The 14,185-nt window shown below is 37.2% G+C and overlaps 1 protein-coding gene across 13 annotated transcripts in view; it reads left to right on the forward strand.

The window, feature by feature from the left end:
* Nucleotides 1–14,185, forward strand: part of PCCA (propionyl-CoA carboxylase subunit alpha) — a 415,541-nt gene that overhangs the window by 108,931 nt on the left and 292,425 nt on the right. For all 13 annotated transcript variants that reach the window (XM_003980503.5, XM_003980505.5, XM_003980504.5 and 10 more), the window contains one exon: nucleotides 6,775–6,906. In XM_003980503.5, coding sequence (XP_003980552.3) covers nucleotides 6,775–6,906 — 132 coding nt within the window. The remainder of the gene's footprint in view (nucleotides 1–6,774; nucleotides 6,907–14,185) is intronic.

The following is a 14,185-nucleotide window of genomic DNA, read 5'->3' on the forward strand; positions in this document are numbered from 1 at the left end:
ATCAAGATGCATTGGTTTTTTAAAAAATGGTATCGGAGGCCACAGCATGCCAGACATGGTCATTGCTACTCATGGTCACCGTTTGTAGGCCTTTTCAGTTTAGAGGGCCAGGAAGATATGTGTGTTAACAAGTTTATTTTTTAACATGTTTTATGTTATATATGTGTATTACGTATGATGTATGTGTTAACAATGTTCCATTAATAGAATATATAACATTCTAATACATTTAATATGTGTATTTATTAAAAAAATTTTTTTAAACGTTTATTTATTTTTGAGAGAGACAGAGACAGAATGTGAGTGGGTTAGGGGCAGAGAGAGAGGGAGACACAGAATCTGAAGCAGGCTCCAGGCTCTGTGCTGACGCGGGGCTCGAACTCATGAACTGTGAGATCATGACCTGAGCTGAAGTTGGATGCTCAACCGACTGAGCCACCCAGGTGCCCCTAATATGTGTATTTGGATATAATGCTATCCCCAAGCCCAAATAGGGTACATAAAATCTAAATATATAATATAGATGTTGCATAATATATATACTATATTATAAATATGCAACAATTTTCTTGTATATATAACATGAAATAAAAGTATATAGACTGTGCTTTATGTGAGATTAAAAATACCTCCTGTGTTTATAGTGATACTTTTAATTAAAATTCAGGATTGCAGAACTTTTACTTACCCTCTTCTTTGTCATTCTTTCGTATTTAGAGTTCTGACTCTCAGGGACAGGGGAGATGATGAAATTAGAAGCCTTCATAATTACTTGTCAGTAGTACACACACAGCAACCTCAGGATAGCAGTGTCAACACCGATATGATTACTGAAAACATTAAAGAAGTTTTACACATCATCTTTCTATTCTTCCCTCGCTTTAAAAGTAGTTGTACTGTATCTGTACTGTCAGAAAATACAGCTAGTATAAAGTATACTCTCTCAGGTAGCTATAGACCATTTATGTTGACCTCTTTTTAGTCATTTTGGTTTTCTGAAGCTCATTCTATAGTAAAGGAGTGGGCAAACTTTTTTGTAAAGGTCCAGGTGGCAATTATTTTTGGCCTTGCAGGCCATCCAATGTGTTGCAAATAGTCTTATTGTGGTCATGAGAAAGGAGCCATACAACATGTAAACTAATGCTTTCAGCTTCATGTAATTTACATATGTCATGATACAGTATTCTAATTTTTTTTCCATAAATGTTTCCCCCCTAAAATCCATTTTTAGAGTGTGGACTGGACAGAAACAGGTAGAAGGCCATATGTGGCTCACAAGCCTGTAGTTTGCAAACCCCTATTTTACTCGATTCCTCAGAAAAAGGCCTGGAGTTGTTGCTTATCATTATGTTTACTCTGCAATACTTGGACATCAGTTTTGTTGGATTTAAAATCCTTGGCTCATACTTTTTCTTGACCACCTTATTCAGTTTTCTTTTGGCATGGATTATTGTTGTCAGAGTCTGGTGATAATTTATTTAAAAAAAAATTTTTTTTTTTTTTTTAACATTTATTGAGAGACAGACACTGAACATGAGCAGGAAAGGGGCAGAGAGAGAGAAGGGGAGACACAGAATCTGAAGCAGGCTCCAGGCTCTGAACTGTCAGCACGGAGCCCGACACAGGGCTCGAACTCACAGACCACGAGATCATGACCTGAGTCAAAGCCAGACGCTCAACCGACTGAGCCACCCAGGCGCCCCAGAGTCTGGTGATAATTTAAACTTCTCTTTTATATAAATGACATATTCTTTTTTTTCCTTGCATTTTTTCTTTTTCTTTTAAGCAGTATTGCTAGAATGTGTCATTCTGGGTTGAATTTCTCAGGTTTACTGTAGTATTTCTTTTGCTATGTATTTTCAATTTTAAGACGGTTTTCTTGAAATAGAGTTTTTAGTATTTGCTTTAATTTACTTCAAAGACTCCTCTTATCCATATGTTGGATTTCTTTATTTTGTCATTTTCTCTTACGTCTTTTAAAAATAGTTTTTTTTCTTGATGTTTAAATTTAGAATAATGTCTTTCTTTCACTTTCTATTTTTTGTAAGGCATTAGCTGTTTTCTTTATTCACTCTTGAGTTTCCTCTGGGCTCGTCTTCATTTCTAGAAAGATATTTTAATTTCTGATTGCATCTTGAGGTCAGTCACTTCATTTCTGAACATTTCTTTTTTTTTTTTTTTTTAATTTTTTTTTCAACGTTTTTTATTTATTTTTGGGACAGAGACAGACATAGCATGAACGGGGGAGGGGCAGAGAGACAGGGAGACACAGAATCGGAAGCAGGCTCCAGGCTCCGAGCCATCAGCCCAGAGCCTGACGCGGGGCTCGAACCCACGGACCGCGAGATCGTGACCTGGCTGAAGTCGGACGCTTAACCGACTGCGCCACCCAGGCGCCCCCATTTCTGAACATTTCTAATACTGACTTATGTTTTATAATGTGTTCTATTACTTTAACATGTTTTTCAGCTTGTTTTGAAACAGCAGGTAACAGTTTTAATCTATTATGTGTTGGTATGTTTTTCTCTTTTTTTTTTTTCTTTCCTTCATATACAGTATTCTCGTCCATATTTTTTTTCCTTACAAAAACATTGTATGGGATTTTATCTTGACCTTTTTATTTCCTTAGTTTTATGTGTGAAGTTAGTTTTCTTCTATATTGCTTTTTTAAAAGAGCTGCATATTTTTTTTTAAATGAGTGATACATGTCCAAGAAGTTTAAGTACTTGAACAGAGATAGCAGGAAAAGGTTTATTCTGAGGACTTGAGAACATGAATTAACCTTGTAATCTCCCTATTACTAATTTTTGTAAGTTTATTTATTTGAGAGCATGTGTGTGCCAGCAAGGGGAGGGGCAGAGAGAGAGGAGAGAAGGAATTCCAAGCTGACCCCACGCTGTCAGCGCAGAGCCCAACATAGGTCTCAAACCCATAAATGGTGAGATCATGACCTGAGCCAACCTTAAGAGCCAGACGCTTAACTGACTGAACTGCCCAGGCGCTCCAATTCTTTTTGATGTTCATACTGTTACCATATTCAAGAGTTAACCTTTCTATCTGCTACTATATGCTTTTGACATAATCATACTATTTTTGGAAGCTTTTTCACTGGCTCGCTTTTTTATCTCATGTACTAAGTTCCCTGCACCAATCCTGAATTGACCTTTTCTAACTGAAGTGTATTTTGTATTATTCCTTTCTTTTAGCAAGGAATACATTAAGGTCTGGAATCTGAGTCCATTGGGCAGTTCCGCAATTTTTTCATGGCTATGTCTCTTGTCTGACCCTGGTTTTACAATCATCGAAGTAGTAATTCTTGGTGAGCCTAATGTGTATGCATTTAAAAGAAATCTGAATTCATAGTAAAACAGTTTAGTAACTTGTATTTCTGAGAATTTATTATGCATCAGACATTTTTTACAAGTGATGATTATTTCTGTTCTTCATTTACAACATAAAGCCTATTGTAAGTTAAATCTCATTATTCCCCTAAGATGCTGTTCAAAACCAACCCTTTTTCTTATTCTTCTATCAAAATTTGACCAGAATCATAAAATCACAGAATTTAGGAAGGGGAAGGAATCTTAGAGCAGTGATTTTGGCTTTTTGGATTTTGATTTTCAGCTTTTTGGATATTCCTGTATATCACTCTTAAAATGTTTTCCAATGCCATTTAAAAAACACCCACTTTTTGGGACGCCTGGGAAGCTTAGTCAGTTAAGCATCTGACTTCGGCTCAGATCATGATCTCACGGCTTGTGAGTTTGAGCCCTGCATCGGTCTCTGTGCTGACAGCTCAGAGCCTGGATCCTGCTTCGGATTCTGTCTCCCTCTCTCTCTGCCCCTCCTCCACTTGTGCTCTGTCTCTATCTGTCTAAAAAATAAATAATGAACATTAAAAAATATTAAAAAAACACTTTTTTTCCATGACTGTAAGACATCTATCTGCCTTCAGGTATTATATGTATCATTCATGGTAAATTTACAAAGTCCCTGAAAAGCATATTTTCAGAAGTAAATTGTATTGCTGTGGGATGTCAAAAAGACTTACTGTGAGTGAAGGAAATTGACAATTAGATGGATAACAATAAGATACAGGGTTAACAGAAGATTATGAAGAGGGTGGATAAATTCTTGCCTTACCTTCTAAATCATGCAATGACTTTGGTCAAAATCTCAGAACTTTTAAAACCTGTTCCATCACTTTGCGGTTATCATACTGTCTTACCCTAACTGCATCCTTGCTCTATTGGTCAAGGAGTTGTGGGAGTCAGGAGCCAGGATTCTGCATTCTCATTTTGCTTTAATTACATTTAAAGGCTAACCCAGGGAATACTACCAAAATGTAGATAAAAAGGAAATTGGTTCATTGGAACATCTGTTTGAGTAGTTAGTTACCCAGCTTACTACTGACTAATTTTCTTTTCTGTTGAATGGGACGAAAAGAATAGTTACTAAATACTTGATGTGAGCTTTTTTTCTTGGTAGTTTTTGCATTTTGGGGTGAGTAATTTTTCTCAAATCAGAATGCATGAGAAAAATCTAGTTGATGAGTGGTTCCTAGTTGTTGGGCCCTTGTTAATCAGAACTTTTACTCTACAGTCGTAATGTATTTTGGATGTTCTCATTTATATTATTTCTCGAACTGTCTGCGTGGGTATTCTGACTACTTGGTTACATCTATCTAGCATAGTGGTATTTTAAAACAGCATGTATAATAAAAATTCCTCCATCTTAGCAAGTGAAATGAGAATATGGAAAGACAGTTGATAGTTGAAATATGATTGTTTTCTTTTGACTTAGCATTTAGTGAGTTGCAGGTTTGGGATAAAGAGAAATGAATATGGTAGTTGCTGTGGTAGTTTATTGAGCTGGAGACCAACAGCATGTGGAGATGCGGGCCTGCAGTCACATTCCCCTCTTATAGAGAAGCTCCACTTTTCATGTGTTCTATCTACATTTTGGGGTTCCACAAAAGATTTTTTTTTTAATTAAGAAAAGTTTGTCCTATTACAACTAAATACAAACATTTGATGGAGAGGTACTTTATGAGCATCTATTTTGGCTGAAAAGGTTTCTTACCTAGCATTATGCCATTTGTAACTGGTAATTGTAGGTATTTGGGTTCCTGTGATGTATTTTAGGGTCCCTGTGGACCTTGCTGTCATACTATTCTCATGTTCTCTTTTTATCAGGACTTCTGGTTAACAGATAACTGATAGTTGTGATATTCAGCTTGATGTTTTACATTATTTTATTTAATCCTTCAACCAGACTTGCAAGGTGGTGGCTATTCCTATTATCACACAAAGAAAAGGAGGCTTTATTATTTTAGAATCTAAAAATTCCCTTCTGTCTTGTTTTTGGGCATGAGGGAAAGTATACATCCTGAGTTTAAAAGCATCAGCTTTTCTATGCATTTTATCTGAGTGATTTCATCTGCAACTTTCAATTCTTTCCTTCATTTAATGCCTTTGAAACTCCGTATCTCAGCCTGGACTCATCTTAGAGCCTCTAGACCTCTCTGTCAGCTTTCTGAACACTATCTCATTGACCTCTCAGTTTAGCATGTGCAAAATTTAAGTCATCGTATGTCCTAATTATTTATCTCTTTGTACATTCCTTTTGTTGATTCCCTGTTCTCCTTCCACCTTCTGCTGTGGGTGTGTGTAATCTTCTTGGTTCATAATGACCGAGAGGCCAATCCAAGCAACACACTGCAGTAACCACTCTGGATAATACAGGGAGAATGAAGCTCCCCCAAGGCAAGTCTTTTTAGGTGCCAAGGCCAATAGATAGAATGTGAGACATAAAATACACGGTTTATTCTTTATACCGACCCAACCAAAGATCACTGGAGAATCGATAGGCACCTTACCCAGATGGTGCCCAGCATACAATCTGGTTTTCCTTTTTTTTATGTTTAATCTTCATTCTTTACCCAATAACCTCATTCTTTACTTCAGCAAGGCTCACCTTTACTTCTGTAAATCATGCTCTGTAGTGGCACTAATAACTACATCATATTTTGTTCTGTCCCTAATTAGTTCATTAGCAAAATTCACTAGCATTTTGTTCATTATAATACCACAAATACAGAGGGGGTAGATCTATTGCTGGGGAACTAAATATGAGTTATACAGAACAGTTTTTGTTGAAACTGTAACTCTACCTGGTAAATTCCCACTGTATTCTTGACTCATTTCTTATAGTCAGAAAGATGTAAACATTCTCTACTTTCTTTTGTCTATTTCCCTGAGGTGTCTGTGATCTCGTTCCCTCGAGTTAGCGGATATCCTGTGGTTTTCATCCATGTTGTCCCCTGTGTTTAGCTCTAAGCCTAGCACAGAGTTGGTATTTAATAAAAGTGGATATTTGTGTTGAACTGGGCAGTGTGCTGCAGGGTTTAGAGAATACAAAGATTTATAAGGTGTTTTAAAGGTGAACCTACTGTTTAGGTTAGGTGGCAGCATACTATATATAAAAAATAACACCACAGCCGTGGCTTTTCCAGAGAATACTGTTAACATCAAGCAGGAACTCTTCTTTGTTATTTTTCTTTGACCCGACTTTGTTTTCTATATCTTTGTGTACTTTAACTATATACGACATTATATATTTTAATATATTGGCTCAAATGCTTGCTTTTATGTTGTTTTGGGTGGGTAAAGGATTAGTAAATATATGTATGGGTTTTTCTTTTTATAAGGTTGTGACTCTGTATCAAGCACTGTATTGTTTTTCTTATAAAATTTGACTTGTATTTCTTCACAGGCAGCAGAAGATGTCATTTTCATTGGACCTGACACACATGCCATTCAAGCCATGGGTGACAAGATTGAAAGCAAATTATTAGCTAAGAAAGCAAAGGTTAACACAATCCCTGGCTTTGATGGAGTAGTCAAGGTGAGAAACTGTTTTACTGAAATATACATGTCCTTGAGTCAAATATTTTGTCAAAAGTGTAAGATAAAATGCACTTACTGCTTTTATAGAATATATATGTGTAGGTTAAAATAAATCAGTATTGTTGACCCTGGTTTATTTTATTTTTTAAAAATGTTTTATTTTTAAGTAATCTCTACATCCACCATGGGGCCCGAACTTAGAACCCCAAGATCAAGAGTCACCTTGCTCTACCAACTGAGTCATCCAGGCACCGCTGGATTGTTTTAAATGGCATAAGTTCGGGGTGCCTGGGTGGCTCAATCAGTTAAGTGTCTGACTTCGGCTCAGGTCATGATCTCGCTGTCCGTGGGTTCGAGCCCCGCGTCGGGCTCTGTGCTGACAGCTCAGAGCCTGGAGCCTGTTTCGGATTCTGTGTCTCCCTCTTTCTCTGACCCTCTCCTGTTCATGCTCTCTCTCTCTCTGTCTCAAAAATAAATAAATGTTAAAAAAAATAATGGCATAAGTTAAAAGGAGCAAGAAGCCACTTATGCATTGTATTTCACGATCAATTGTTTTTTAAACTGAAGTATTGTTGACACACAGTGTTACATTAGTTTCAGGTGTACAACATAGTGATTCCCCAACTCTATACATTATGCTGTGCTCACTACAGTGTAGCTACCGCCTGTCACCATACAGTGCTATTACAGTACCATTGACTATATCCCCTGTGCTGTACCTTTTATCTCTGTGACTTATTCTATATGTGGAGGCCTGTACTTCCCATACCCCTTCAACCACTTACCCATATCTTAACCCCTTTCCCTTTTGGCCACTATCAGTTTATTCTTTGTGTTTATGGGTATGAATTTATTTTTTGTTTTTTTTCAGATTCCACATATAAATGAAATCATATGGTATATCTTTTTTTCTGATTTATTTCACTTAGCATCATAGGTCTATCCATGTTGTTGCAAATGGCAGGATCTAATTTTTTTTTTAAAGCTGAGTAATACTGCAGTATGTGTATACGTATGTGTATATGTGTGTGTATGTGCACGCACGTCACCTCTTCTTTATCCATTCGCCTATCTACGGACACTTGGGCTGCTTCTATATCTTGGCTATTATAAATAATGCTACAGTAAACATAAGGGTGCATATATCTTTTTGAATTCATGATTTTGTTTTGTTTGGGTAAATACCCAGTAGTGGAATCACTGTATCATAGGATATTTCACTTCTTTAAATTTTTATTTATTTATTTTGAGAGAGAGAGTGAGCATGAGCAAGGGTGGGGCAGAGGGAGAGAGGGAGGGAGAGAGATTCCCAAGTAGGCTCTGCATTGTCAGTGGGGCTCGAACTCGTGAACTGTGAGATCATGACCTGAGCTGAAATCAAGAGCTGGACACTTAACTGACTGAGCCACCCAGGCACCCCTCCATTTTTAATATTTTAAGGAACTTCCATATTGTTTTTTTGCAGTGACTACACCAATTTACATTCCCACCAACAGTGCATGAGGGTTCTTTTTCCTTGATGTCCTCTCCAACACCTGTTATTGCTTTTTGAAACTTTAAGTTTACTTATTTATTTTGAGAGAGAGTGCACATGTGCGCATGAGCTGGGGAGGGGTAGAGAGAGAGTGGGAGAGAGAATCCCAAGCAGGCTCTGTGCTGTCAGCATAGAGCTCAACTTAGGGCTTGCAGTCACAAACTAGAAGATCATGACCTGAGCTGAAATCAAGAATCAGATGCTTTACTGACTAAGCCACTATTGTCTTTTTGAGTCTAGCTGTGCTGACAGGTGTGAGGTGATATCTTATTGTGGTTTTGATTTGCATTTCCCTTATCATTAGTGATGTTGGCCATCTTTTCATGTGTCTGTTGGCCATCTGTATTGTTTTTTTTGTTTTTGTTTTTTTTGAAAAGTGCCTATTCAGGTCTTCTGCCCATTTTTAATCAGATTATTTGTTTTTTGGTGTTGAGTTGTATAAGCTCTTTATATATTTTGGATATTAACCCCTTATTGGATATGTCATTTGCAGATATCTTCTCCTGTTTAGTCATGAGCAATATTGGCTTATAATTTAATAGGAAAAATCTTGGTGATTTAAAAATGTTCTCTTAGATCTCTGGATTTCATTTAATGATGATATGTGTTTAATGTTTGAAGGATTATCATGTTCTCTGTGTATCTTTATGTTGAGTTTCTGTCCATATGCATAACACATAAATTATAAATGTGTTTCTGGTAGAAAGTGATACAGCTATGGATGATCATAGATCCTAAACATAATTCCTCAGTAAGCAGCTTCAACAGCTGAAGGTTTCTAAGAAATGCAGAAATTGAAGTGAGTGGGTTTGTGTGTGTGTGTATGCATGTGTTTCCCGGGGAAAAGTTACTCTCTGTCTATATATAGTTTTTTTTTTTTTTTCCTCCCTGATTAGAAGAGTGTCCCTATGTAGGCTTTAATCTGTGATTTGAGTTAATCTATAAAAACTTAAAATTTCAGTGTTAACTATGGTTAGTTTTTGGGCTGGACAATTCTTTATTGTGCAGGAACCTTTCATGTGTTACAGGACAGTTAACAAGCTTGGCCCTTATTAATATCCTCCACTTCTTGCCCATGTTTACCTTAATCTGTATTCATCCTTTATTTGTTTGTTTTGTTTTTTTGTTATAAGGAAGAGGTATTGTTATCCTCAGTAGAGCCGGTTCTTCCTGTCAGGCTCTAGATGTATCCCTTATAGACTTCATGGGCTATAGTCTTTACTGATTATCTTTTCCCTCTTCCATATCTTAAAACTTGTCTTTCAGCAACTTCCTATTGCCCTTGCTGTTAAAAATCCTCAGTCAACAAATGTACTGATCCCAGGCTAACCGGGAAGCAGGTGGTGATAAACACAATACCCATAATCCCTCACCACTGCTTCCAGTTTAGTGGAAAGAAATGCGTTCCTCTGCCTCCTGGAGCACAGTAACCCCCTGCCCCTTCACAGCTGTCACCTTAGTTATCTCTACCCTTTCACAGCCACACATCTTAGAAGAATTGTCCTCACTTGCTTTCATTTCTACACTTTTCACTCAGTCTTTAATCTGCCATAGTTTGACTTCTTTCCTCATTCCCATTGAACTTTCTCTTGCCAAGGCTACCAGCAACCTCTCCTTTTCACTAAATTCAGTTTATAATTTGTAATCCTGATCTTCTCTCTATCTTTTTGAAGCATTTGAGTCTCTTGATCATTTTCTCCTCAAAATATTCCCTTTTGACACACTACTCATTCTGGTTTTGTTTTTGTATTTTTTAGCGTATTTTGAATGCTTATTCTTAGTTTTCATGCTGATTGTTCTTCCTATGTTTGTTCTGTAAATGTTGGTTTTATTTTGGGTTCTGAGAAGGAAATTTTTTATTACTGTACACACTTGCCCTGGGGCAGTCTTACATCTGGAACCTGTCTGTATCTATGCTAGCTCTCTCTAGAACTTGAGAACTACATTTGCAGGTGTTTCTGAAACAGTTCTGCTCGATGCCTCTGAGGTACCTTGATAGTAACAGGTTGAAAGCTCAGCTCAGAATTTTCTCTCTAACCAGTGATTGGCGAGCTATGGCTCTGGCACACCTGATTATAAATAAGGTGTTATTGGAACACAGCCGTGCTCATTCCTTTACATATTGCCAATGGCTGCTTTTTCACTATAATGACTGAGTTCAGTAATTGTGACAGACTGTGTCACCCACCAAATCTGAAATATTTACTGCCTAGCCCATTACGAAAATGTTTGCAGACTCTTGCTGTAAACTTCTTAACCTGATTCTTTTATGCCTGGGAAAGTGGTGGTGGTTTCCACATCTTTCCTCAAGCTAGACATGTAGAGTCATTCTTGATAAATACCACTACAGAGAATTAATCTATTGATCTTTCTGATCCATTTACTTCTTTCTTTGCTCATGCTAACCCCAAGTTCCAGTTACCATCATCTAATCTGGATTACTTTGTCAACATTCTAATTCGTCTCTTTGTAGCCAGTCTTGGTCCCATCTAATAAATTTTCAACACTGGGGGCTTGAGAGAGCTTGCAGAAATCCAAATTCTGCTATATGACTGTGTTTAAAAACTTGTGAATGGCTTCTCACTTAAATCCTTTTAATAGCTGGCTTTGGTTTCTCTCTTCAGACTGATAGCGTGCCAGTTCACCCTTTACATTGTGTAGACTAGCCATGTAAGACACCTTTCTGGTTCTTGAAACTTCTGTGCTAAATTCTGTCGTGTGTGTTGATTCTGCTTCTGTCTTCATTCTTGATGGTCTCCACATTGTTTAGGTGTTGGCTTAAACATACATTCCTCACAAAGACATCCCTTGACTGTCTAGATTAGATTAAGGCCCCTGCTATCTTTTCTTAGTACCCCACACTTCTCCCATCACATTTTATTTTATTTACTTAAAAACATTCATGTATTTATTGATTTTGTGAGAGAGCACACACGTATGTGTGCATAAGTAGGGGAAGGGAGGAGAGAGAGAGAGAGAAGGAGGGAGAGAATCCCAAGCAGGCTCTACATTGTCAGTGGAATGCGGGGTTTGATGTCATGAACTGTGAGATCGTGACCTGAGCTGAAACCAAGAGTCGGATGCTTAACTGGCTGAGTCACCCAGGTGCCCCTGCCCGTCACATTTTAAATCATGCATTCATTCATCTACTAAGTATTTAAGTGCACGCTGTTTGTCTAGCATTATTTGAAGTGCTATGGATATCGTCATGAACAACAGCAATAAAAAACTTCTGCCCTCATGGAGGTTATACTATAGAAGAAGTAGACAGACAATAAACAAATAATAAACAGTACATGCTATGGTGAAACATAAGACAGGGAATGAGAAGAGGAAATGCTGGGGAGTGGGTGAATCTATTGACAATTTTAAATCGCTTTAGCAAGCCATCTAAAGAGGTGACAGGGCAAGTCATGTGGCTAGCAGCAGGAAGAGCAGAGCATCCTAGGCAGAAAGAAGAAAAAAGATATAGGTATTGAGGTTGAAAGGTACTTGATGTTGAACCAACAGCAAGGAGTCATGTGGCTTCTGTGATCAAGGGAGAGAGAAGTCAGAGACGAGGTAATTGAAGTAAGGTATAGTGGGGAGTGCAGATTTTATGGGCCTTTTTGCCCATTTTAATGATGGGCTAAATGCCTACAGCCTGCACTGGATTGTAAACTCTTTGCTGAAAGGGATTGTATTCTTTTTATTACTGCATCACTTATAAGTGGTACCTGGTACACAGTCGGTGCTCACTAAATACTTGTTGGATGAATACTTTTCTAAGAGATAGATTTTTACACGTGTAACCACTGTATACACTTTATTTGTCCTTTAGTACATATTTATTAGACACACCATAAGAAAGGAAAATGTAATGAAAAACCAAGAGAAAAAGCAAAATAGACAATAGATATAGATCCACGTATGCTGCAGATACTGGAATTAGGGATAAGAACTATAAAATAAATGTGATTGGTATGTTAAAAAAATTTGAAGAAAATGTGGAGAAAAATAGATTAACATGTAAAGATTTTCACCAGGGAGTTTGAATCTCTAATAGAATTAAATGGAAATTACATAACTACAAATATATGCAAATAAGGACTTTAGATAGGTTTAATAATAAACTAAGAATATAGGACCCATGTGTAGCATATATCTGTATTTCATTCCTTTTTATGGCTGAATAATATTTCATAGTAGGAGTAAACACTTAAAAAAAAAACCTATTCATTAATTGATGGATGTCTGAGTTGTTTCCATCTTTTGGTGACTGTGAATAATATTAGTACAAACATTTGTGTGCAAATATTTATTTGAATATCTGTTTTGAGTTCTTTGAGGTATTTACCCAGAAGTGGAATTGCAGGATCATATGATAATTCCATGTTTACCTTTTTGAGGAACTGCAGGGCATCCAAGCCTTTGTGTAACCCTTTCCTCTTCCATTTGGGTAAAACCTGTGATTTGCTTCTCTGTTAGAATATGGCAAAGGGTGATAGTATGTCACTTGCTGAATTAGGTTATGTTATAGGGCAAAAGGGATGGGATATCACCGCATTCAGTTGCATTATGGGGCAAAGTAGTTGGGTATTACTGCTGTGATTATGTTCCATCTTAGTGGACTAGTGAACAGATTGTAGTTTTTGGCTTGAAGAAGTAAGCTGCCATATTGAGGACGTGCATGTGGCAGTAAACTATGGGCAGCTTCTAAGGATCTGAGTGAGGGCGATCTCTATCTGAAAGCCAACAAAAAGGTGGGGTGCTGAGTCATACAGCCACAAGAAAATAAATTCTGCCAACCCCCTGAATGAGTTTGGATCTGTCCCCAGTTGAACCTCTAAATGAAAATATAATATAGCCACACCTTGACTGCAGACTTAAAAAACTCTGAGCAGAGTATTGACAAGTGTTTTCTTTACTAGGCTGTCGAGTAGGGTTTTAGTTTTTCTTTAGTCCTTCTTTACATTCTTGTTTCAGTGACTTGTGCAAGTTCAGGTAGTGGTTTAGGTGGCTTATTACGCACTGTGATCTATTTAGACCCAATACTTCTATTGGTATAATTGTAGTTTGTTTTCTAGCAAGAAATATGGCCTTCTTGAAATCTTCAATTTGGACTTAATGAGAGTCCAAACTAATTCTGTCTTGAGGGTGAGTAGCAGAGTCCTTAGGAGTTGACATATGTGGTCATTAGGAGAGCATATGATCTGGAAATTCTGCTTGTATTGTATATGCTTTCTTATGAAATTAGTGAATGTAGTGTCTTGTAGGGAGAAGGAATGTTCCTTGAACCAAGGTCCCACGGTGACCGCTATGGGTTGGGACATGGTAAATTGAAGGTTATTAGAGATACTCATGATCTGAGTACTTTGTTGACTCTGAGAACGAGCTTGTGTAACAGTGGCTGGGCTTAAAGTTATGGTGTATTACTTGTATCACTAATAACTAGTTAGTGAAATTTCTCGTAAGTTGAGAGGTAAAATGGGAAATAGGTACTTGATTTGCTGTTCAACATTGTCTATTATATATTTTTTTTCTTCATTTTCTTGGCTAATATAGAAAAATGGTTTATTCATTGTCACTTCTGTTTACAATACTGCAGGTGTCTTTATCAAAAGATTGCTTTAATTTCTGGAGTGGGAACATCTAGTTTTATCTGTAAGTCCATCAGTTTATTCTGGGTCTTATTCTGCTTTTGTTTTCAGGCTCTTTCAAAATGTATAGTATGTCATTAAAGATCAGACTATATGACTATATA

This window comes from Felis catus, chromosome A1 (genome assembly GCF_018350175.1).
Source record: "Felis catus isolate Fca126 chromosome A1, F.catus_Fca126_mat1.0, whole genome shotgun sequence".
Taxonomy (NCBI): domain Eukaryota; kingdom Metazoa; phylum Chordata; class Mammalia; order Carnivora; family Felidae; genus Felis; species Felis catus.